General features: G+C 46.9%; 1 protein-coding gene across 1 annotated transcript; it reads right to left on the bottom strand.

The window, feature by feature from the left end:
* Window positions 1-199: 199 nt before the first annotated feature.
* PRSS8 (serine protease 8) lies at window positions 200-14,586 on the bottom strand. The gene is made up of 6 exons (XM_081835277.1): window positions 14,257-14,586; window positions 7,313-7,366; window positions 6,314-6,482; window positions 4,719-4,993; window positions 3,801-3,967; window positions 200-2,297 (listed from the first exon to the last, which is right to left on the bottom strand). The coding sequence occupies exons 1-6, from the start codon at window positions 14,300-14,302 to the stop codon at window positions 1,908-1,910; spliced, it is 1,101 nt and encodes a 366-aa protein (XP_081691403.1). The 5' UTR covers window positions 14,303-14,586; the 3' UTR covers window positions 200-1,907.
* Window positions 14,587-26,063: the final 11,477 nt, after the last annotated feature.

Raw genomic sequence — 26,063 nt, 5'->3', positions numbered from 1 at the left:
TCACTTTCAGTTCCAGTAGAAAATGGAGCAACTCCCATAAGCCTGTGAACCTGGTCTTATCATTATGCAGCCACTTCCAAAGGAATTTCCCCCCACCTCTGTGCAAAGGTATTTCAAGTGTTGCAAGCAGCTGAATTTGTCTTTGGATTCAGTCGGCGCTCAGGGCAGTGGTGGAAGTTAACACAACTACTACCGTCACTTTAGAATTACTATTTGCTTTATTAAAAACCCTTCATTGTGAGAGCAACTTCTGATTCTCATCCTTCCCAATAAACAAATAGATGCTTACATACTTATTTTTAAAAGATGTGCAAATACAGGTTGTCAGGGAAGACCAATAATATGTCTATGATTCGGCAGCAGCAAACTTACGTAAAGCAGTCCCATTCCATTTCTGCCTCACATGCAAGTCATGCTGCATCATAAATAAATCTTCAAGCTAAGGCAGGACATTTCATTTAGCAGTAATGTTGCCCTGATTATGTTTCCCGCAACTTTTTATCACACGCACACACACACACACACACACACACACACATATATATATATATACACACATACATACACACACATGCACACACTCCACCAGTGGAGAGATTCCTTGATCACGCACAGAAACATAAGTGAGGTTACCATTCAAAGAATCCAAGCCAGTCAAGGGAAGTTGCAGTCCGGTCAGCACACAAAGATGACCAAGTCCTCAGCCAGGGGTCAAAATGTGGCAGCTAATTAAGAAACATGGTTCGGTCCCGTCACTCCATCTTTTCAGTCTGAGCTTCAAGGCAGCATCGGGAAAACATGTCACCTTAGTTGCCCCCAAACACACATGTCAAGGGCCACAAGAATCCAGGAAGCAAAAAGCAGATTGGGTGCCATGGAACCACCTGGAGCGTCACAGATCCCCTAGAGACTGATGCTGCTTCCACAGACACATCGCTGAGTGTCACTTCTTTAACACTGGTCTTGATCCAATCACGGTGGACTACCGAGGCTTTAACACAAAGGCTGTGTCAGTTGGGCTCCCTAGATGACACTCCACACTACCTCCAGCCAGTAGGCACCATAGAAGGGGGTGTTTGAGGGTGTAGTTTATACCCAACTCCATGAGGTATCGGAATCAGTGGGATATCGGACAATGGTTTGAACTGGACCCTAAGAAACAGGTGTAGGGTTCAGCTAACTGATTTGGCTTAGAGGGAGCCAACTCACATTCTAGGATGAGACCAGGCAGCAAAACCACTGGTGTGCCAGTAGAATCTGTGTGGAGCCTCTCAGGACTGAAGCTGCAATGGTTAGCAGGAGCAAAGACCGCAAAAAGAACCACGAAGGCACCCTGTTACAGGCTGGGGGGAAGCTGAGGGGCGATAACCAGAAGGCAGATCGAGATAAATGGATTTGGGTGAAGAATACATTGGTAACAACTGTGAAATCCAGGATTAGTGAGAACCAAGACCCAGAGAGCAGATCAGGACCTGGCACGATGAGGAGACAACTTAATGTGAGTCTGCCCTCAACAAAGAGGCAGGAGGTGGTTGCCATTCATGGCTTCTGCAATTGTGCTGAGGCAGGGCAAGTTTTCCAGCAGCAGGCCCAGGGGATTGTCATAAATTAACACGTCAAAGGGAAGGAGGAAACAGCAAGTTGGAATGTAAGGTATACATGCTAAGCAGACCTCGAGTGCACATTGGACTGAACCTTCGTGGCTTGACGGAACCCTCTGCTCCAGAACAAGGCTGCCGTTTTGTAATCAGACCAAGAGCATCACATGCTTCCAGAGAGCAAAGCGGAAAAACCTGAGGCATGGCAGAATGTGAAATAGTGGGACCACCCACTTGAGCCCGGAGTAGGAAGGGACTGCTCTCCCCCCGCTACACAATCAGTCATTTGGCCCATACTTGAGGGACGATTCATAAGAAATAGTGGAAGGTCTGAAGGAAGAGGACAAGAAGAGGCAGGCTGGACATGCAGGCCCAGGACGCAGCGCTGCCCGAGGCAGGGTTTGTCGGATTGATGGGACGGGACCAGCCTGGCTGAGGCTGGATGTCATCGTAAGGTCCAGGCCGGCTAGTGTCAGGAGTGTCAGAGCACATGCCCTCCTCCGAGATGGGCTGCACGTCGGAGGTCACTTGGCTGAGCTGCACCTCTGGAACATTTGCCTGAATCCAGTCGGCATAGGTTGAGATGCGGCTGTAGATACCAGGCCTGTTGGGGGCTCCACATTCGTCCCCCCAACTCACCACTCCGGCCAGCAGCCAAGCATTGCCAATACGGCAGGAAAGGGGTCCTCCAGAGTCACCCTAGGGGGGGAAATGGTTATTAGATTGGGAATAAATAATAATAATAATTTATATGCCACCCATCTGACTGCATTGTCCCAGCCACTCTGGTTTCCAACTACCATATTTTTTGCTCTATAAGACTCACTTTTTCCCTCCTAAAAAGTAAGGCGAAATGTGTGTGTGTCTTATGGAGCGAATGCAGGCTGCACAGCTATCCCAGAAGCCAGAACAGCAAGAGGGATTGCTGCTTTCACTGCGCAGCGATCCCTCTTGCTGTTCTGGCTTCTGAGATTCAGAATTTTTTTCTTCTTGTTTTCCTCCTCCAAAAACTAGGTGCGTCTTGTGGTCTGGTGCGTCTTATAGAGCGAAAAATACGGTAATTATAAAACCACTGTAAAACAGAACACATTTAAAACTTCCTTATACAGGGATGCCTTCAGATGTCTTTTAAATGTCATATAGTTGTTTATTTCCTTGACATCTGACTGGAGGGCGTTCCACAGTGCAGGTGCAACTACCGAGAAGGCCCTCTGTTTCCCTGTAACCTCACTTCTCTCAATGAGGGAAATGCCAGAAGGCTGACTGTGAGCAGCTGGACTTGAGAATACTCAGTCACAGGCAGCTATTTGGAAGGATCCAAGTGAGTTAAGGGGGTCGGCATTACCCAAAGTATACCCTCAAGAACTATTTAACATGGTCCCCACCTACATTGCAATGGAGAAACCCTAGCCCATCAGCCAAGCGTAGCCTGCCAGGGCTTCCAGCTAAGCCCACAAGGCAGTTTTCCCAGAACCACCCTGGAATCAGGTGTCAATCAGGTGACATCAGCTGACAGGTGGGAGTTTGGTCCTGCTTAGCTCAGTCGGGTGAGCAAGTTTCCTGTCAGGAACTCATTGGCACAGTTGATCCCTGCAGAAATCAGGATCAAACACTCCCGCCCATCCGCTGTAGGGCAAGGAGTTCAATCCTGCTTTATAACAATCTCCTCCCCTACCCTGCTAGCCAACTTCGATAAAATCTCAGGTGGCTGACAGGTAGGTGAGTGATTTTGCTCACCTAGCAAATTTGGCCAGCCAGAGCAGTCAGGGAGGGAGAAAAAAGATCTGGCTCACTGGGCCAAAAAAGGACTCTATACCCTGTTCTACGTGGAATAAAGATGGCGCAGTGCAGGACTGGCAAGAACTGCCTCCAGCCTGTCACATGATCACTTATAGACACAAGTATAGTGAATTGCCTGAGAAGGGCTACAAAGTGCCTCATAACCAAGGGAAAAAAGGGGGCATAGTGCATGTTTATACCGTAAGAGGGGGTTCTAATCCATGAGTTGCTACAGCACTTTCTTTCCAGACGTCTATGCAACATATAAACAGATGCTGGCTGAAGCTGATCACCAAAAGGCCATCTCTCTTGGCCTTTTGTACAGTGCCGAATCTGGCTCTCACTGCCTCATTCTAAAATGCCACCCTCTTTCCTCAACGAATCGGCAACCCCAGCCTCCCATCTCCTCCTGCCTGATCTCACCTGGCATGCATCCTTCATCCCCTCAGCAAAGCCGGCACAGATCATGTCGTCGTGGACGGTGAGGGGATCCTCAGGATCAGGGTTTCGCTTGTACAGGCACTTGCAAGTGTCTATCCCAATAATGGGCACTTCAAGCTGTTGTAGCGTCTTGGGTGTGGGGAGGCTTGCTAAAGGAAGAAAGGAAACTCAGAGTCAGTGCCTGGATGTGGAGAAAGGTTGTCCTGCAATGGGGGCTGGTAGGGCAGGAGGCCAACAGTAGGTGCAGCCAGCACCAATGGCAGGCAAAGGCGATTCAATCTAATTTTGTCCCCATCTTCGTCTCTGCCAAGTTCTACGAGGAGCAACACCGAGTCCAAGGAGGAGGAGGAAGCTGACAGCTGGTGCCACTCCTGGGCTGACTGGAAGCAAGATTGCAGAGCAAGTTGGGGCAGGCAAAGGGCAGGCTGAGGTTGGTGGGGCAGCTCCCCATTCACTCTAACGGACCAGCCTCTTTTTGTGTCCCGGGTGGCTGGGTGTTTGCCTTTGGGTTGGGAGTGCAGGTGGATAAGTGCCTCGTCATTCTGGAAGCCAGACTCCCTAATCTGCAGCTATGGACTCCTTTCCTACAGCTGAGTCTCTGTCTGCATCAAGATACAGATGAGAAACAAAGGCACTCATCCCATGTGCAGAGGCAACCATTGTCTCTTCACATGCCCCAGGCCTAAGCCTCCATGCTGAGATATGAAGGGAGGCCTTTTTGGGTGGAGGAGATGGAGGAGAGAAATGGGGACTGAGCCCTGACTGCACAAGGGAAACATGGCATTAAAGAGGATTAGCTGTGCCCCCCCCCCATTCCAGATGTGGTCGCATCATAGTGCCACAACAAGTTCCATCACTCTAAGGACCATGACTCCAATAGAAAAAGAATTTCTTCCTTACTGGATACAAGCACGTTCCCCCAGCCGGTGACGGTACACTTCATGCCAGCCGGGAAGACGACCGAAGAGGCGGGCAGGCAGATGGGCCGGATTGTTCGGCTGTAGTTCACTGCCTTCTTGAGCTTCACCAGGGCAATGTCCCCTTTGGAGCCTTCTTCTTCCACATAGTCAGGGTGCTTAATCACTTGCTCCACCTGCATAACTTGTAGGTCGTTTGGGGGGTCATTCAGCCGATGGACCCCCAGGATGACATCGTAGTCTTCAATTTCAGCCCTCCTGCAAAAAGGAAAGAAAGCAATATTAAAATGCATTTCTAAGATGCAAAAGGAGGTCATTGCTAAGGGTCTAAGAGTACCTGTGATAGGGATCACATATCCAATGGTAGCCAGACTGGTGTCTTTAGCACATGGGGAGGGAGAGAAAGCAACAGTCTTCCATTTAATTCTGCCCCAGAAACTAGTATTTAGAGGTGAACTTTTCTTAATGTGGAGATTCCATTTAACCTGCATGGAGAGCAGTCATTGTTTATGACATTTGTATTCTGCCCCATAAAGTTATCTGGGAGGCTTATGATAAATAAGAAAACCATTTTGATACAAATAAGCCATGAAACCATAAATTCAAAAAGATAAATATGTGAAAAACAAAGTTCATCACAACACAGCCCAAATAAAGGCAATATATTTTTTAAAAAATTGAGGGACCCAGATTGCAAGAGTTATTTAGAAAATATTCTGAAACTAAAAATACCACAAATATAGCACCAAGCAAGCTTTACTGGGAAGCCTGCTCCATTGGCCAGGGGGCCACTACTGAAAAGGCCCTCTCCCTGGTACAGATCCATTCTACCTGAATGTGTCTCCCCATTTTTCAGAAGCAATCTAGGAAGGACTGTCCAAGTTAGAGATACAGAACCATAAGAAGGGAAAGCAGAGACCCTGAAGTTGTTTGTTAACAAGTTAGCACTAGGCAGACACACAAGGGTATACTTTTGTCTGTCCTGGACTCTATACGTAATGATTAAAATATAACAAAGCATAGTTCCTATGAGACTATGCGGTGAGTTGGGGAGTGGGAAGGATCGGGTCTCCAGCGCAAATCTTGCCTCTGCCATAGGTGGTGTTGAAAAAACCATTCTCTCTCAACCCTTACTATCTGAAAAATATATATAATAGCAGGGGCCCACCTTCCAGGGTCTTCTTCAAATTTCACATACGTTATCTTCTGGCAGTGCTTTGAACACTGCTCAGAAGCACCATGCAAATGCTAAACCCAACATTTTTAGCATCCTCATCAGTAAACCAAGCTCTCGAATTATGAGAAGGCTGCAGAATAGTGTCTGCACGCCTCGCCAGCTTTCTATTATTTAAACCAGGCATAGGCAAACTCGGCCCTCCAGATGTTTTTGAGACTACAATTCCCATCATCCCTGACCAATGGTCCTGTTGGTTAGGGATGATGGGACTTGTAGTCCCATAACATCTGCAGGGCCGAGTTTGCCTATGCCTGGTTTAAACTTCCTATCCAAAAGGCATTGCCTGCTCTCTTCCCCAACACCCACAACGGCATCTTATTCCACGGGTGCCTTGCACTTACGCAGGGAAGCAATGTGCCGCTGTGACTAGCCACTGGGGGGCAATGAGAGACGCTCCGCAGAGGTGACGGCCGCTGCTGCTGCTGGTCAGGGATACCTGCCAGGGCCACTGTCCATGCTCGGCGTTCATGCCACCCATGATTCGCCCCATAGCGGGCACTCCACAGAATCCTGCAGACATAAAGACATTTTGCAGAGTGAAAAAGCGCTCCAGAAATCACCCACATCACATGTTCTTTTGTACACGACAATCAGACAACATGATGGGCTTGTGTACCCACGGCTCTGCATCATATTATGTTTCTCCTTCTGCGTGGGGAAGGGCCATGGCTCGCCGGAAGGGCATCTGCCTTGCATGTGGAAGTTCCCAAGTTCAATCCCCGGTGTCTCCAGGTAGGGCCTGGGAAAGCTTTTGCCCAAAATCCCAGGCAGCCATCAGGACTCATTGTAAACAATACTGAACTGGCCAAAGGTATGATTTGGTATAAGACAGCTTCCTATGTTATTAGTTCATATAATTTATATACTGCTTGAGTGTAAGAAGAACCCTAAAAGTGGTTCCTGTATGCTTCTGGTGTTCCCACCATTCAATAAGAGGTAGAAAAGGTATTCTGAAAATCTCTCAGAACTGCATTATTAAATATGGAAGCCTATATTTGTAGACCTTATATGGCTGCAGAGATGGGACTGAATGTGTATGCACAATGCCTACTGAAATCTCAGAGGCCACAGAGCTGACTGAAGAAGATTCCTACTGTGTTGAAGGCAAGGTTTTAAATGTCTGTAAAAAAAAGTTGCTTTCTACACTCTAGGAAGTGAATTTGGAACCTAAATAATAATTGGTGTGAGCAGAGGAGGAACGGTTAAATTAATATGTGAGAAAACAGGGAAGGTAATCAATGGATGTCCATTGTTGACATACTTAATGGTGTGCAGTGTTGTTCTTTTTAAAAAATAAAATAAAAATTCACACCCACTCATGCAAAATTCAAATATCTTACCTGGTTGGGTGCCGTTGGCTCCAATGGCGGCAGAGTGGGAGCATGAGAAGAATACTGTAAAATTAAAAAAGAAGTAGAGTTATAAAGACAAGCTGCAACATTTTGATTACAATAAAACAAATAGCACTTAAATATTTTCAAATTTAAAAACAAAACAAAACAAAATTACTTGAAAACTCATTCCAACTATGACCTAGTTTGCACTTCAACACTAAGACAATCCTTAGCCTTAATGCAATGAACAAACATGCTGCTTCCTGGAAAAGGATCATAGCTGCTGTGCTCCTTCTCTGCACCTCTTGTTGCTGTGTTGCTCTGAGCCAAACCATGGTTTGGCTTATCATGTCCAAACCCAGGCTCATGGTCTCTCTTGCTCCAGCAAAGGGTGAGCTATAACCAAGGTTTGTTCTAGGGTTTACAGATTATTGGTTTGGACATGCTAAACTATAGTTTAACTCAAAGAACCAACAGAGGAGGAGCAGAGAAGCTGCTGTCATCCCCTCTCCAGAGCCTGAATGTTGGCTTATCTGCTTTAAGCCATGGTTTAGCATAGCAGTACATATGAACCAGGTGGCACTGTGGGTTAAACCACAGAGCCTAGGACTTGCCGATCAGAAGGTCGGCAGTTCGAATCCCCACGACGGGCTGAGCTCCTGTTGCTCGGTCCCTGCTCCTGCCAACCTAGCAGTTCGAAAGCACGTCAAAGTGCAAGTAGATAAATAGGTACTGCTCCGGCGGGAAGGTAAACGGTGTTTCCGTGCGCTGCTCTGGTTCGCCAGAAGCAGCTTAGTCATGCTGGTCACATGACCCGGAAGCTGTACGCCGGCTCCCTCGGCCCATAAAGCGAGATGAGCGCCGCAACCCCAGGGTCCCTTTACCTTTACTTTACATATGAACCAACATTTGTTTGATCAAGATCCCACTTTTATGTTTCTGTTTCCGAGTACTGTAATGTCTTTAAGAGTCACCAGGCCTCACTTTGTCTCAAATAAACAAACACAAGAATCCTGTCCTCCACATTGATCTGTTACAATTCACTAAAACCCTTCCCCATCCTAGAGTTGCTGGAATATTTCTTAGAATTTTGGAGAAATCAAACGGAGTGCTTGTTCCGATTGTACGATTTCAGGCTCCAGAGTGAATGAAGTGAGAGAGAGAGACTGCTCCCTCAAAGAGAAATAAAAATTCTGCACACAGGACAAGGCTAAGTACAACCCTTCTTTTAACATGCTATTGTTTCAGTGAAATAGCATTCTGACCTGAAACCGGCATGGCAGCCATATACGGTGCAGCCTAAGAAAAGCTCTACCAAAATACCACATGATTCTGCCAATCGTATAGACTGGCGCTTCAATCCCAGGTCAGAAAGGTCAGATAGTAAGGCAGGTGTGTGCAAATGAGCAGCAGTCAGAGATTACACAGGAATAACCTTCCCTCGCTGCTGCACCTCCGGACCAGGAAGCTGCACCTACAGAATTTTTCCTCTGTTGCAATAGGCACAGCTTGCCACCCGGAGAAAAGAAAAAGAGGTGGCTGCAGAAGTCATAGTTTCTGAGCACATCTGGCCCCATGCATATTTCATTTTGGAAATTACACACCAGGGGACGTTGTCATGCTGACGAAGAGAGAAAGGTGATTTCTCCCAGGCCTTTCTGACGTTTCCTCCTTAGGCTGTACTTTCTACAACCTATGAGAAGGAAGCCAGGGTGTGCCTCTCAGCTCCTGCTGCCCCAGTTTCTCTTGCCACAGCTGTGGCTTCCCAAGGATTTGTTTCCCGCCTTGCTTGTCGGCCTAGATTGGCTTTCTAAAATCCTGCAGTGCCAATGATTCCTGGGAGATGAGTCTGAGCAGACTTGGGAGAGCGGCCAGCCAGCGAGTCACTGGGGACACGGAGAGGGAGAAGAGGGGAACCTGAATAGGCAAATGAGAATGAAGAAATTCTTGACAGTTTCCTCCCCGAAGGCATCATCAAGGATAAGGCTATATTTAGCCGCTCTACAAGGCTTGAGTTGTCAAGGCTTGCGTTTCCACACATTTTTGTTTTTCAAATGTCAGCCGCTTTGTGCTTATGAAAAAATATATATGATGGACAGCATTGGCCATTTCATTTCCTGACTTTTTTGTTAACGCAAGATTGGGTGTCTGAGCAAACTCCCACTGCTGATCCAGTCTTATCCATTTGTGTATTCCCCTCTTGTCTCCATCGAAGTTGGTGACCACCTTATGGCATTCCAAGGAAGGTCTTCCTTTTGGCTTCTAAGGAAGCATTGCAAACTTTCAACCAACTGAATCTCTGCCTTTCACAACAGGTCAGTATGCAGACAGGAATGGGAAATTAGTATTTCTATGCTGTCCAAAACTTCCTCTGCCCATTTCTGCACCCTGAGCTGCAGTTAAGAGTAAGATGGGGAACCCGCACCTCCAGATGTTGTTGGTACTCCCATCAGTCTCAGCCAACATAGCTAATGGTCAGGGATGGGAGTCATGGCCCTCCAGATGTTGGTGCCCTATAGGTTCCCTATCCCTATCTTAAAGACACAAGAGCAGGCCAGGTGGTTTCTTTCTGGTTCTCTGGATGATCAAACACTGGGGAAGCAGATATCTAAAACGCACCACAGAGCAATATGGTTTTGTCACAACTAATCTGAAAACTGAAATGACTCTTTGAGGAATGAGGAGCATCTTAGCCATTAAACCCCAGGGGTCTGTTTGTGGACCTCCTCTTTCATAATTAAAATATGACTTGGTGCCAAAGTTTACATGCTGTTGCCACAGCAAGTCCCTTGAGGTCCTACTAAGTCTGCATCATAAGTTTCCAACTTAGAAGGGGCCAACGCTCTAGGGGCTGTGGGTTCTAATCTAGAAAGGGCATCTGCTGGTCAAGTTGGTAAGAGTTTTGTGCAATTTACTTATTTTTCTACATTTCTACATTTCTACATTGAAAAGAAAAATATTTAAAGAGACTCTTTTGCCCCAAGTATTCTGTGTTGATATAAATGTACAGTATTGGAATGTATGTAGAGCATATATGTTTGGGACAACCTTTTGCTCTTGATTTAATTAATTTTATAATGAATGATTTTAGAGTGTTGTTTGTGCTGTACTTTTGTACTTTTGTACTGTTTTATTGTTGTTAGCCGCCCTGAGCCCAGCTTCGGCTGGGGAGGGCGGGATATAAATAAAATTTATCATAATAATAATAATAATAATAATAATAATACCACAAAGGGGTTTACGGAATTAAAACAACAATTGAAATAGGAAGTATGCAGAATTATCAGAAGCACAAATCAATCGGAAGGAGCAGCAGATAAAGCCACATCGAAAGCAACATGAAACAAATACAAGTGTGGTATAAAAGGCAGGCTGAAACAAAGCAAGTCTTCAATAAACCCTAAAAGAAAAAGGTCCAGCAAAAATTCCCAGGGAGAGAGTTTTGCAGCACCGCTATTGAAAAGGCCCCGTCACGGGAACTCTGATGCAAGTAGACAAAGAATGCCTAAGCCACATTTGATGCACAAAGCATTTTTCTCTCTCCTTAACAGACATTTGCGGTTGGCCTCATCTTGTCTCTTCCAGCTACGTAATGTTGAACACGAGAATTAGCAGGTTTTGAACTGGGCTCTCAAGCATGAAAATCCTCTTGCAAGAGGCCCAGTTGTGTTCTGTTGGTACTTTTGAGCCACCAACTCTGACCTCCCGTGACAGTGCTTTTAAGTGAAAACAGATAGCAACCCTCTAGGGGGTGCCACATTCAGCATGCACCTAGTCTCCATTGGCTCTCAAAATATCCTGGGTTTGGCCCAGATTTTGGTGGACTTACTCAGCTGAACTATCAAAACAACAACAACAGAGACCTCCACCCACAAAGCGACACCAAGGCAGGCCCCACAAAACAAGCTGATTCCCGGCATCCTGGCCAGTCCTCATACACACACTGCTTGCTATTTTGGCTCTGCCATCAAGAGGTTGCGGTGAGATGAGCAAGTAGGACATTTTAAAATAGAGGCAGGCCCAACTGGTTGGGTAACCTACCAATGACGTCCGAGCCTGCCCCACCCTCAGAGACAAAATGTCACAGAAAGAAACCAGCCTGAACTATCCTTGCCCTCTTGCTCTACCCCACCTCCTGGGGCTCAGCCGTGTCAGCCAGGGCACACCTGCAGGACACCAGGCAGCTAGCTGAAGGTGCCCTTCTCAATTCATCCCCGGGGCAAATTTGTGCCATTCAGTAGAGTTCCCATCAATACACTTCCAACATGTCACATTTTGACCTGGAAAGTTCCAGTTTGCCTTGTTCTCTTTCTAGAGAACACCTTTCACAGCTACGTGACGGACAGAATTTCAACAGGTGAAGCTTTACGGGAAATGGAGTTGCAGTAACAAGGAAAGAAGCCCCACAGTAAAAATTTCTGTCTCCCTGTTAGGAACGTGGAGGATGTTTACAGGCAATGCCGTGAGGGATGTGTTAGCAGAGATTTGCTGAAGAACAAAAAATGCTTTAGGGGGAAACCCATAGAGAGGGCAACCCCCCCAAAACAGCTCAGTGAAGACCAAATGAGCTCATTGGCAACAGACCAAGCATCTGTTGAGAGGGGAACAGGGAACCTAGAGCAAGGGAATGGGGTATCCTAGGAAAAAGACATGACTGACTAGTATCCTGAACAGCAGCATTACAGCAATTTATTGCAGGTTCTACAATAAACTTGAACGAATATGATTCTGTCCTGCATGCTTTGCAAGTTTCACTGTGAATACTGAAGCAAGTTTCTAAGAAGAGAGGTGCCAAGAGGAGAAGATACCACTCTACAATCCCAGGGATAGAACCTGGCCATAATTCTTTAGTGGTAAGAAAGAAGTACTTTGCACATGCTCAGAGGTGGCCTTATCATGTTCTAGGGAATGGAGCATTGCTGCTGAATTTGAATGTCAGAATTCCACCTTAATAAGCCTTGGTCAAATAAGAAATTCCAGACGAGAGACCCTGAATCTTGTTCCTTTATTACATTTGGAAACAAAGTCAGACTCTTGCCAGAGGCCGAGGGCAGCCCTGGACCCACACCCCAATGAACAATTTGCACAGATCATATTCTCTCCCTCTCTTACACACACACACACATACACCCTGAACTCCACTGTTCTCAACTGCTTGGCTTCCAGCCACTTTTCCCAAGGGTGTCAGGTTACAAAGAGTTTCGGGGTTGTCAGATAGATAACGGAAGTTTCACAAGTGGGCTGCGCTGTTTGAAAAAGAGTGTTGAGGGAGCAGCAACAAAAAAGGCTGTATGCCCTTTGGCTCCTAGGCCAGATTTGTCCACCAGCTCACTAGACCCCACTGTGTTCCCAAGCCTTTGAGAAAGGACTCAGCCCTAAAGTCTTATTCTTTGACAAAGGAACAACTAACACCAGTTCTCACTTATCTTGGAGAAGACAATAGGGTGTTTCAGATTAGAGTGTATGCCTTCCATTGAGCACCATCTGTAGATAACTTTTCTATATCGAGTTGCAACCTTTTCCTCCCCGGCAGAACTCCTGTGCTTTTAACAACTGCATGGCAGGAAGAAATTCAGCAGGTGCAGTCCTTTCCAGTATGAAGTCGCAGCACGAATTATGAACAATTCACTTATGCAGTTTCTCCTGTTTTCCATTAAAGTCACAGGAGCTCCAACAGAAGAAGGAGAAAAAACCCACCATGGCAAAGTTCCCTCCCTCCTTTACTTGGGACAGGTTCCAAGGAAGATACTCTTCTTCCTCTTCCCTTTCTCTGTGTGTTTTCCCAAGACTGAAAGGACCTTTGTCCTCTAGGAATGTGGCACCTATTCCACCCCCAACCATGCATACACTGCTTTCAAGAAGGAAGGAAGGAAAGGCTGGGGTGTGTTTGTTTCAATTCTGCACTTTAAAAAGCCATCAGACCACCAGTCACTGTGCGCGTGCGCGCACACACACACACACACACACACACACACAAACAAACAAACACACCCCTACCTCCCCTCCACACATAAACAGAGCCTGCTCCCCAACCACCAACTTAAATGTGCCACGGTGGCTTGTCATATGTTCCATTATTTTCGAGGATTCCTTTTAACAGTTGTCATGGTTTCCCTCCTTACAATTTAACAGTGCAATAAAACTCATCTAGGGGACATAATGGATCATCACAGGTGCTGATAAATTTTGGGGCGTGTTTGGTTTTTTTTAACAATATGGCACTGCTCTGGAGTTCAGTTTTAAGCTCGACATATGTCATGCGGTGATGAATTTTAAAAAAATGGTGCGAAGCCACAAGCCCCGACAAGAATGCCGTTGAGCATGTCCAGAATACCTTTTTTTTTTTTATACAACAGCTACACTCAGCCTCTGCAGATCCTAGATACAGGGGTGGCCAATGCTAAAACAACAGAGCTTCCAAACCAGTCCCCACACCTCCCTTTTGAGATTGGCATATATAGCCACGGGTTACTATTGAGGAAGAATGAATCACTCCACAGATACCATGACAAAACGCCATGTTATCCTACCGCCACCCCAACGCATAACACAGGATGGCTCAGCTTGGGGGTTGCCTCAATGTCCTCTGACCAAGTCACACGGGCTAGCCTATTGCTCCAAGCAAGCAGGTGGCGGGGAGTCTCAAAAGCCACCCCAGTGAGGACTTGAAACTTGGTCCCCGTTGCATCGCACCTTCGCCACGCACACTTCCAGACAGCCCAACAGTTGGAAAAGGCCACTTTGCAGCTCTTCCCCCTCGTGCTTGCCAAACCGGCCACGGCTCTGAAAATGGGAGCGCAAGAGATGGGAAACGACCGGCAGGCGAAAGGGCTGGGCGCGGGTGGCGGGAACGCAGCGCCCAACCCGCCCCCCGGTGCTGGGAAAGGAGGAGGGAGGGAGGCAGGCTAAATCTCCGGCGAGAGAGGCGCTTCTTTTTGCCCGGTACTCACCAGAGCCGAAGAGCAGCAGGCCCAGGCCTCCCAGCAAACTCCCCATTTCTTTTGGTCCCCGGTGCGTCGCCGAGACCCGCAGCTGAAGTCAGGCGCGCAGGTGTGCGTGTGTGTCTGCGCAAGGGAGCGAGAGCGCGCCAGGTGAGCTCCTCCAGGTAGTCCCGCCGGCAGGTGGAATGAAGGAGGGAGGCTGCGCTCGGGACTCTGCCTTCCTCGGCTGATGGACAAGTTACCCAACCTGTTGGTGACGGGACGGGCTCCCAGCCAGAGCCAGTCAGCTGCCTCTCCTGTGGCTCCTTTGCATGTTTTTACCTTGCTCACCTGCCTGCCAGGCTCGGCGGCTTCGCCCCGCCTCCTCCTCTGAACTTGGTGACTTTTTCCAGGCCTGCCACGCCCTTGTTGTCTTGGGGATGGGCAGGGGGACTACAGCTCCCATCATTCCTAGCCAATGGGGCCAGGGGCCAGGGATGATGGGAACTGTGGTTCAAGGAGGACCTTACGGTCTTCAAAAACATCTTGCAGGTCCCAGGCCACAGGGAGGTTAGGCTGGCCTCAACCAGAGCCAAGGCTTTTTCGGCTGTGGCTCCAATCTGGTGGAACGCTCTGTCACAAGAGACAAGGACCCTGGGGGGACTTGACATCTTTCCGCAGGGCCTGCAAGACAGAGCTGTTCCACCAGGCCTTTGGCCAGGGCGCAGCCTGACCCCCTCCTCTGGCAATCATCCTCACAGAACTCTAGCCCAATGGTTGCCATTAATCTGAGTTGAACTGATTTTATAATGAACTGATTTTAGAATGTTGTATCATTTTACTGTTGTTAGCTGCTCTGAGCCCAGCTTCGGCTGGGGAGGGCGGGATATAAATAAATTTATTATTATTATTATTATTATTATTATTATTATTATTATTATTATTATTATTATTATTATTGGCATCTGGGCAGCCAAGTACGAGTGTGGAAGGAGGCAGGAGAGGCCCACCCAACATTTTAACATAGGAAGGCCCATCTAGTCCAGCATTATTTACTTTGTTCTGTTTAGGGCCCTTAAGGCAACAGCTTGTTGTGTTAATTTAGGGGAGGGGGGAGGGGACCAACCAAGAGGTTAGATATGTAAATAAGAGGAGGGGGGAGGGGAGGCCTTCCAAGTGAAGCTGATTTTCTCTGCTAGTGTTAAATAAGCAGCTGTGAGAGGGGCTACGGGCCCTTCCCTTGGGGCCAGAGGCTGGCCTACTTTGTTGTGGCTTGCAAACTTTTTAGGCCACTGCCTGCTTGGTTCTATAAACTCAAATTCATCCCCAGTGCACCCTCTAAAAAGCGTTATCCCGAAGAGCATTTTGCACAGCCCACTGACGAAGACAACCACAATAATATTCCAAATAGTAACAATTAATTGCATTTATTCAAAGTCCATTTAAAGCCATTTAGTTTAGTTAGCTCAATGAAACGGGTGAACTTGATTAATACCAGCTTTTCAAATTCTGAATGTTATTTACCCCTCCAGCACCCCCCCCCTGCTGCCCACTTGTCACTTAGCACCTGCCTAGATAACCCTACCACCACCCCCCACTTTGGGAACCACTGATCTAACCTTTTACTTGTATTATTTTAATCAAAAGTTAGATGTGTTGCTATATATACATACACATATGTATACATATGTATACACACACAAACAAAAATTATAGACTATTAGGCATGAGATACTGGGAGTCCAACCAATATGGCCATTGGTCAGGGATTTGTAGTCCAGTGAGGGCCACAGGCTTTCCCTCCCCCCACCTGCACATTAAATAGTCCAAGGCAGGCTCCAGAACACCTCAGATTTTTTGTCCCATGTTTGTTTGGCTCTCCTGGGTGCTTAACACTGAATAGTGGCCTCTGCTGAGAGCCACAATCTGATGTAAAGTGTTTGGTGTCTCATATCATCTGTGGGAGCCTAACTTCTTGATGTTCAATTCTACCCCTTAAACTATTGTTTCTAGAATACTGTGGGGTGGGGGTGGGGAGAAACATATACATGGGCGTAGCCAGGGGGGGCAGCTGCTTCCCTAGATCTAGTAAAACAATAGAAACTGACCAATCACATTGGTTCTGCCCCCACCCCAACAAAACTCCTGCCCCCTCTAACAAAGTCCTGCCCCCCCCAACAAAAATCATGGCTATGCCCATGGACATATAGTTCTATATGTTTAAGATGTCCAAAGGAAGGCTTTTTGATTCTCACAACATTCCTCTCAGATCACCATCAAATGCATTTTTTTTATTGCAGCGGCGGAAATGTACTGTCCTGCCCAAGCACACATTCAAAATTTATAGCTCAGGTGAGATTTGAGGTTAAAATATTTTGGTTGGAGCCCTGTCTTCATTGTCACAGTTCTTTCCACTCATGTTAACGTGATGCTTCTGCACTCCCATTTTAAAGGTGAATGTACATAGTCAAAAGGTGCAGGTGATGTAAGCCTCTGTCATGGTGAATAATACAATAATACACATAGCAGCATGACAAGACACAGCTCGTGCTTCGCTGCATTTTGAGTACTCTTACAATGACCACACTGGTTCCCATGATCACACTGAAAGCCCTGTAGTACTGCAAAGCTCCCATTGTGTTGTGTGTGGTGGTATTGTGCACTGCAGCCTTGGCAAATGCAGAGTACTGAATAATTTCTTATCATATTGCGCATGCCTTTGCAGGGTCTCATCTTCACACTAGTTGCCCACCAGTGCAATGCCTGCCGCTCTTCATAGTCAAATAATGTATTTCATGGTTCTTTTATTCATAGGGAACAAGTCCCACAGGGCTGTTGGGAACAATATTAACGTTGCACATTAAAGTGAATTATCACCATCACTTAACAGACATACACACTCTGATCCAATACTGTCTGGGCTGCTAGGCTGTCATAGGATGTTCACAAATGGTCTAAGTGCTCAGGGGTAGGGTTAGGGGTATTAGCAATACAACCTTGGTGAAGAGTGCAGTTTCTGAGAGTGAGGTGAAAGGCTCGTTTTGACTATGAGGGAAAAAAAAACCCTTAAGGACCAGGAATATTTTTGCTATTAATAGAAATACAGGAAGAAGGACAGGATGCCTGGAGCAAGTCAGAGGCTGACAGGTGCAAGATGAGGGGGAAGAATGGAAAGAGAGAAGTGCTTTGAGGCTGAGGGACTATAAATCAGGAAGGCAAAAGGGAATGCAACAAAACCAAAAAAAAAAAAAGGCAGGAGAGAGCGGCAGGACTGAAGTTAACAGGTTGATTTGAATGAAAAAGACATCTTTTGAGCCACTAATCATATTGTATCACTCACCATTTTATCCCTCTTTTGTTGACTTGGCTTGTAACGCAGCACGTTCTCACGGTATGGACGCCACTTTAGTCCCCGTACATTCCAGGAGTTCCCAAGCTTTGTGTTGCTTGTCAAATGACACGCGCAAAAGTCTGACTCAGTGTCTCTCAGGAAGCGAGTGGAAAATTAAAGGTTTCCTGTCCCGCTGCACGTGAACTGGGGCCCATCATCTCGTGGGCGGGCAGGTGCCTCCGGGGACAAGAAAGGAAGCGGCAGGTGCCGTCTCCAGTTCTCCTACCTAGCGGCAGCTGCCCTCAGGGCTGAAATGGTCGTCTGTAGGGCATGTTAGTTTTTGCCAGGTAGGTGTGAAGGAAGTTTTCTGTTTCTCAGTAATGTGATGGACTGGTTGACTTGATTAGAAAGAGAACACAAATTCAAATTCCTGCCTAGCTATGAAGTTTTGTAAAGCAGGCCTTGGCTCAGCTGTTATCGCTCATGCTAACCCAATCTCACACGGCTATTGTGACGAGCTTTTGGGGGGAGATACAAGATTGTGATGTGATATGTATGAAGTCTGCATCAGTCAGTCAGGGGTCACTACCCTTTTGGGGGTGATGGGCGCATTTGTAAATTGTAGTAACTTGTGGGCAACACACACACATACGACAACCTATTCTCTTGGCTACAGTTTCTTTCACGCCTTATTTTGGAGGAAGGCCGTGTGCACTGGGAAGACCTTTGTGTTCACATGTGGGCCAGCGGGCTCCATGCTGGCAACTCCAAATCAATTTCAGGAGGAACAAGTCCTCCACTGAAAAGGTGATTGAAAGCTCTCTCTTTTTTCATCCCCGCAGGGCTGCTGTAGCTGCAATCACTTCATGAAAGGGAAAAATTCAACAGGTGAAGCTTTTATCCCATCAATTTCTTACCTGGATAAAAAAGCAAGCGGCACCTGATGAAGGTCTGCCTGTCACACAGCAGCTCAGATATGTGATGACCATGTGTATCTTTTTTGCAATACACAGTTACTGACTCACACTTGCATGCATGAAAGGGTTGACCTGAGTGAAAATTACCAGTGGGTGGGTTTTAGCAGGCTCCCTCCATTCTCTCTCTCTCTGCCATTCCTGGAACAAGCAGCAGCCAAGCAATGGCTGACAGCTGCAAGAAAAAAATGCATGAATGGAGATAGTGTCTGCAGACAGTGTCATTATGTGGGTGGTTCCCCTGCACAGGGCACCAAGCCGAGGGGGCACAAAACTGAGAAGATCCATCACTGAGAAGATTCATTTGGGGTGTCAAATTTTAGCTTCACTCAGAGTGCCATACTACTGTACCAAAGATTACAAAATCTCCACTCCCACCCTGCTGCAAACAGCAGGATTCTTTTGTAGGAAACCAATTTCTTTCTTTTTAAGTCGTTTGGAACATTTTCTCCTTCTTCATTTTACTGCCAACAGATGGAGACTTGTTTGCTGTAACTCAAGAATCTCCGAGAATAAAATCTTCAGTTATTTGCAATACTAAGTGCCTGTCATTTATTCTAGCCTAAGTATTTTTGTGGTGGAAAGTTATTTAAAGGTGGACAAGGGCAAATGTAAAATCTAACCAAATTTTAATGTGCTTCAGGCATTTGCCATTGCACTAACTCTGCTTTGAGAGCGTAAGCACCTCTGGCCAACATATATGTTCATGGTCACAGAGCTTTAATTTCTTTGCAGCCTGTGTGGTTGTGGAGGCTGCATTGTTAAAGCGCTAACAAGAGGCAACAAGAGGCGCTAACAATTCAGTAAAGTGCTAAACTAATCACGGCAGGGAAGGTTTGGTCTGGTCTTACGGTCCCCTTAGACATAAAAGGCCAAAGAAGTGATGGGAACAGCAGCACTCAGAGATGTGTTAACAGTATAGCTGGGCACTTCAATCAGCACCCCCACCCCACCCTGCCTCTCATGCTGTCCCCCACCCAAAACACTCAAGGAACCAGGAAGCGAGCAAATGGGGAGGGAATAGAAGAGGATGATGCAGAAGGGTGGGGTCTTGTTTCCTCTTAACACACTCATGCTAGTTCAAATAATCCTGATTCATATGATGGCATACAATCTCAGAACCGGAACACAGAAAAGCACATATTGATACAGCCTGTTTCATAAAATAGGAATAGTGCCAAAAAATAAACGCACATCGCCGGGGAAACGGGCTGGGCCTTGGAAATTGCTTTGAAGCAAATAGCTTCAGCACACGAATAGATTTGCCAGGCTGGGAACCTGGATACTCTTTGGACACTCAACATAGCAAGAGAGAGGCCTGAGGCCTGAGGTTGTACTTGGCTTGAATGGCAGCTGAGGGTGGGGGCTTCTCATGTCCTTAGTGGCAGGCATAGAATCACTGAATTGTAGACTGTCACCAGGTGATGTCTGAGGCAGCGCAAGGCTGACAGGCATGTATGGTGGGGACACCAGAGATGGCCTTATTGGTGGCTGCTCCCAAATTGCAGAACTCCCTTCCAAGCAGAGGCTAGGCTGGTCTTTCTTCTGTTTCCCTTTCGCCATCAGGCAGATACCTTTATGTCTAGACAGGCCATGGGCCACTAAAACTGGCTGCTTCGGGTGGGTGTTGTAGGTTTTCCCTACTGACTTTGCTTTTAAATGCTTTTAAGCTACTTTGATTCTGTGTTTTTAATGTGGTTACGTGTCTTTTACATATTTATAACTGATTGGTATGTGGTTTTTTAGCTGTGTGTGTGTAAGCCACTTGGGCCCTGCATGGAGAGAAAAGTGGATATAAAAGAAATGAACAAATGAAGCATTTGCGCTGAATACAGAAGGGAATACAGAATACAGATGCTCAGTCCCCAGCATCTCCAAGTAGGGGAGACCCTTGTCTGAAATCCTGGAGGGCTCCTTCTAGTCTGTGTAGTACTGGGCCAGATGGGCCAATGTTCTGTCTCTGTATAATACAGCTTCCTATTATGTTCTGTGATTTGGCAACTCTAGTCTGAAATTAAGCCCTAATGACAAAAGCGCCTTGGAGCACATGCAGAGTGTCTTTGCTTCGCCATGCCAGCTTACTCAGTCTCTTCTGAAATTAGGGAGAAAGACTTCCTCGTCCAATAAGGTAATGAATAAGGCATAAATAAAACATTTGAAAAGTAACAGTGCCAGGATAATTTATAGGTCTAGCGCACTACCCTTGCTCCTGTACCTGGTACACTGACATTAATCTAGTGGGGTTTTTCTAAGCCGAGAAAACGTCCTTAATTTCTGTGCTTCAGGCTGATGTTCGAGACACGGCAGCGGAGCAAGTTTAAAAGGAAAAAGGAAATGCCATTGCCAGTCCTGCATTTCGCAGGATACTCTTTGGTAGGGTTACCCTCTACCTGATCTACTTCCACAAAGCCTTTCTCAGGCTTGTTCTGCTCTGTGTGTTGCTATTTGCCCTTGGCTCCTGCTGCTCATAGAAAGAAGGACTTCTTTGGAACAGGCTTGCTAAGCTCAAACAGAACGGATTGCTGAAATCCCTGTGCAGCAGATCTGCAGCTGTTATCTCCAAATGTCAATAATAATAATAATAATAATAATAATAATAATAATTTATTATTTATACCCCACCCATCTGGCTGGGCTTGCCCAGCCACTCTGGGCGGCTTCCAAAAGAATATTAAAATACTGTGATACATCAAACATTAAAAGCTTCCCTAAACAGGGCTGTCTTCTAAAAGTCTGGTAGTTGTTGTTCTCTTTGACATCTGGTGGGAGGGCGTTCCACAGGGCGGGTGCCACTACCGAGAAGGCCCTCTGCCTGGTTCCCTGTAACTTGGCTTCTCGCAGTGAGGGAACTGCCAGAAGGCCCTCGGTGCTGAACCTCAGTGTCTGGGCAGAACGATGGGGGTGGAGACGCTCCTTCAGGTATACTGGACCGAGGCCGTTTAGGGCTTTAAAGGTCAGCACCAACACTTTGAATTGTGCTCGGAAATGTTCTGGGAGCCAATGTAGGTCTTTCAAGACCGGTGTTATATGGTCTCGGCAGCCGCTCCCAGTCACCAGAATGGCTGCCGCGTTCTGGATTAGTTGTAGTTTCCGGGTCACCTTCAAAGGTAGCCCCACGTAGAGCGCATTGCAGTAGTCCAAGCGGGAGATAACCAGAGCATGCACCACTCTGGCGAGGCACTCCGCAGGCAGATAGGGTCTCAGCCTGCGAACCAGATGGAGCTGGTACACAGCTGCCCTGGTCACGGATTTGACCTGTGCCTCCATGGACAGCTGTGAGTCCAAAATGACTCTCAGGCTGCGCACCTGGTCCTTCAGGGGCACAGTTACCCCATTCAGGACCAGGGAGTCCTCCACACCTGCCCGCCTCCTGTCCCCCCAAAACAGTACTTCTGTCTTGTCAGGATTCAATCTCAATCTGTTAGCCACCATCCATCCTCCAACCGCCTCCAGACACTCACACAGGACCTTCACCGCCTTCACTGGTTCTGATTTGAAAGAGAGGTAGAGCTGGGTATCATCCGCATGTTGATAAACACCCAGCCCAAACCCCCTGATGATCTCTCCCAGCGGCTGCATGTAGATGTTGAAAAGCATGGGGGAGAGGACAGAACCCTGAGGCACCCCACAAGTGAGAGCCCAGGGGTCTGAACACTCATCCCCCCCCCACCACTTTCTGAACATGGCCCAGGAGGAAGGAGCGGGGCCACTGTATGACAGTGCCCCCAGCTCCCAGCCCCTCAAGACGGTCCAGAAGGATGTTATGGTCGATGGTATCAAACGCCGCTGAGAGATCCAGCAGAACTAGGAAACAGCTCTCACCTTTGTCTCTAGCCCGCCGGAGATCATCAACCAGTGCGACCAAGGAAGTTTCAGTCCTGTGATGAGGCCTAAATCCCAACTGGAAGGGATCCAAATTCCACCTGACTTCAGCACCGGCCGTCCAGCCTACTTCCAGGGAACTGGGAACGGTTACGACTGGCTCCTGTAGATGTGGGGATCTTAAAATTAGCTTTTTGTGTCACAAATGCGAGTGAGTCCCAGGGTGGGTGGGTGTCTATAAGCCCCCTGCCTTTACAGGTTTGAACCCTTCATTTCAGCTTGAGGGCCACATGCCCTAATGGGCAGTCTCCCATGGGCCACATGGCGGTCGGAAGCAGGTGGGGCAATGGTATATTACTTTATGCTGTAGCCTAGTTTCTATACAGATTCAAACAACCAACAGGACATTATCAAGAGTTCGAGGACGCAATCCAGCCAAGCAAAAACAGTGTGAAGCAGGACTGTTGAGAGGTATGGCCTTGTGAGGCGAGGCATAGTTAGGGAGGATTGTGACGTGGAAGAGAGTCTTGAGATCCAGATAAGAGTCATGGGGGGCTGCATTCAACCTGTGGGCCTGATTCTCACCCCACAGGCTCCTCTCATGCTTCACTTCACCATTCTTCTTCCTCCATCCATGCTTGCCTTCTTCCCTGCCTCTGTCCTGCCTCTCTTACTTACAAGGAAGATCCACTGGTTACAAATGGGCTGCATTACCCTGTGCTCTGGGCTTCCTGTCTAGTAGCCAGTCCATATATGGGACTGCAGAGAGGAATGTATTGTTAGGATACGCATCAGTTTCTAAATTTTCCAACCCGCGGCAGTGAGGCAATGTTTTATGAAGTTGACTTTTCCTTGTTCCCTGTGTGAGAAGTCATATAACTGCAGGCCCGAAATCACTGAGAGATGATAAATTCTCTCTTCAGGAGGGAGCGAGCCTCCCACCCCATGGGTTTCCATTTTTGTATGTGCTTTGTTTGAGGTCTGTATGATAAAGTGGAGGAGACGTTTTTTTCCAAGGGCAAATAAGGGCACATCACCAATTAGGAAGTGAGAATTGGGTTACACCAACACAATCAGGAGATGCTGGTAAATGCAAGGGCGTTAATTGAGGGGAGGAGTTTCCCTCTTCAATGAACCATACTCAAATTATTTTATTTAAATTAAAACTGGGGAAATTTCTAGCATTTGTGGAATCTGACCTATGGGGCACACAGACACTATTTTTCTCCTTTTTGGGGCGAGAAACTAGTCTCCTTCCCTTTCTAGTTTTTCACTTTGCTACCCCTCCCCCCCCCCAAAAAAAAACCTCTCATGGGTGTCAAGTGTCAAAATTAGATTTTAAAATTGGGGGTCTCCAATGTGCCACCTATAGGCTGGGACTACCAAGCCCCACTCCAGAGCCAGCACATGCAATGGTTAACACAGTGCAGAAACCCATTTGTATCATACACCCATCCAAATAAGTACCGTATGTCACCAACTTGAAAAGTTTGGAAAGCTCAGATCTAGCCAGTGTCCTTTGATGCAATACTACCCAGAACTCATTGAAAGAAGGTGATACTACATAAATGTAATAAGTCTTGGGATGGATTGTGGTTATATCATGTTTGGGCAAGGATTAACATAAAGGGTGCTTTAGCTCAAACATGCCTGGGAATCTCTCCATTGCAGGTGGCCGTGCTGCAAATACTCAATAGGATTTGAAATGCAGTTTCCCAGCTCACGTTATCTGTTTTACACATCCAGGACAGAAGTCTGGCTTTCAGGGCTGAACTTTGCTGGGCCCAAGTTCCCACTGTTGTTTCAGTACTCAAAAGACTCTCCCAAGAGGCCTTTACTCAAAATTACAGGTGGCACACCTCTGGGGTGGAAGGACTCAAATCGATTTCAGCCAAAGTTCACTGTGGCTTAATTTAAGAACAGAGAGTTCTGCTGGATCTAGGCAAAGGCAGTTCAACATCCTGTTCTCAGAGGCCTATGGGAAGCCTGCAAGGAAAACACAAACGTAGCAGCTCCCCCCCCCCCCGCAACGCAGGAATCCTGCCCACAGCCTTTACTGGGTGGGTTTGACTTTGCCTAATTCTCTTTTAAAAGTTACAGATAGGTAGCCGTGTTGGTCTGCCATAGTCAAAACAAAAAAAAATTCCTTCCAGTAGTCTTTAAGGTGCTACTGGAAGGAATCTCTTTTAAAACAATCAGTTGGATTTGAGCCCAAGCAGCCTTGGACGGGTGGCGCTGTGGGTTAAAGCACAGAGCCTAGGGCTTGCTGATCATGTGGTCGGCAGTTCGAATCCCCGCGACAGGGTGAGCTCCCATTGCTCGGTCCCTGCTCCTGCCAAACGAGCAGTTCAAAAGCACATCAAAGTGCAAGTAGATAAATAGGTACCGCTCCGACGGGAAGGTAAACGGCGTTTCCGTGCGCTGCTCTGGTTCGCCTGAAGCGGCTTAGTCATGCTGGCCACATAACCCAGAAGCTGTACGCCGGCTCCCTTGGCCAGTAAAGCGAGATGACCCGAGTCATCCACGACTGGACCTTTACCTAGCCTTGGAACGTATGCAATTACCTATAATACATGGGAGAGTACCTTCAAACATGCAGAGCATCACCACCCACCCTTACAAGAGCAACATCTGAGATTAGGATGGCGTTTTCAGGTCTAAGGTTACCTTCAAAGGCATCCCTATAAAGTTTATCCTTGTGTCTGCCTCCCCATCACCTTTTCCAGATCAAAGCCAGGAACCCACACAAGGGACAAGTGGCAAATCCAGTTCTTCAGCACAAACATACCTCTCTCCTTCACCCCAGGACTAGTGTGCTTATCTCCATTCTTGGTCTTGGCCAAGAATAACATTTTTCCAGGAGCCACTAGAAACTGGTTTTACAAGCATGGATGCACAAAGACTGCATGCCAGATGGATGAATGTACCTTAAGGGAGAATAACTTTGGGTAATGATTACAAAAGCTGCCAAGTTTCTTCTGACACTTTGCTTAGTAAAGGTTTTATATACATGCCCACAGTGAGCACAAGACAGAAATGAAGAAAACCAGAACTTCTGTGTGTTTGTAAGTTTTCAGCCCAGCAAGATTATCCCAAAGGGAATTTAGCTATATTATTACAAATATTGCCCTGCAAAAGATTGGCCCTTTTAAAAAGTCATGCCTCCTGCAACCCCGAGTTGCGTATCACTGGTTCCAACTTCGATCTCTTAAAATGTAGTAACTAGAATGTTGGGCCAACTCCAAAATTAAGAGCATTGTGTACGACACCTGTTGTTCTGCCTTTCTTCAAAGAAGTCTGCAAGCTTAGGCTGAAGATACTTCAGCCAACCCTTCCTCACAAACTGAAGTTTATGGCCAAGCAGGTATGTGAACCCAGGTATCTGATCTAAAGCCCACAATATGTTGTTACATCAGTGATCACTGCCACAACAACCTGCTCCTGTTGTTTTGAGTCTACTACTTAATCCTCAAAAGATCATCTGCCTTACCAAAATCCCCCTTACTCAGCCCTTAGTCACAAAGGGTGCTGTTGGAATGCAGAGGGTTAACATGACAAGTGACATCACTACTGTTGTTACATAATGTCCAAAGGCAGACCGCACAGCAGATTGGATTCCCCGACAGCCGGATACTGGCTATTATAGAACATCGTGGCCTCCAGTAATTGAATAATTAATTTACACGGCATCACTATTAACATCTTTCCGT

Source organism: Podarcis erhardii (assembly GCF_964252035.2).
Source record: "Podarcis erhardii genome assembly, chromosome: 13".
Classification (NCBI taxonomy): Eukaryota; Metazoa; Chordata; class Lepidosauria; order Squamata; family Lacertidae; genus Podarcis; species Podarcis erhardii.
Note: the sequence above shows the minus strand (reverse complement) of the source record. Positions and strands in the feature narration are given on the sequence as shown.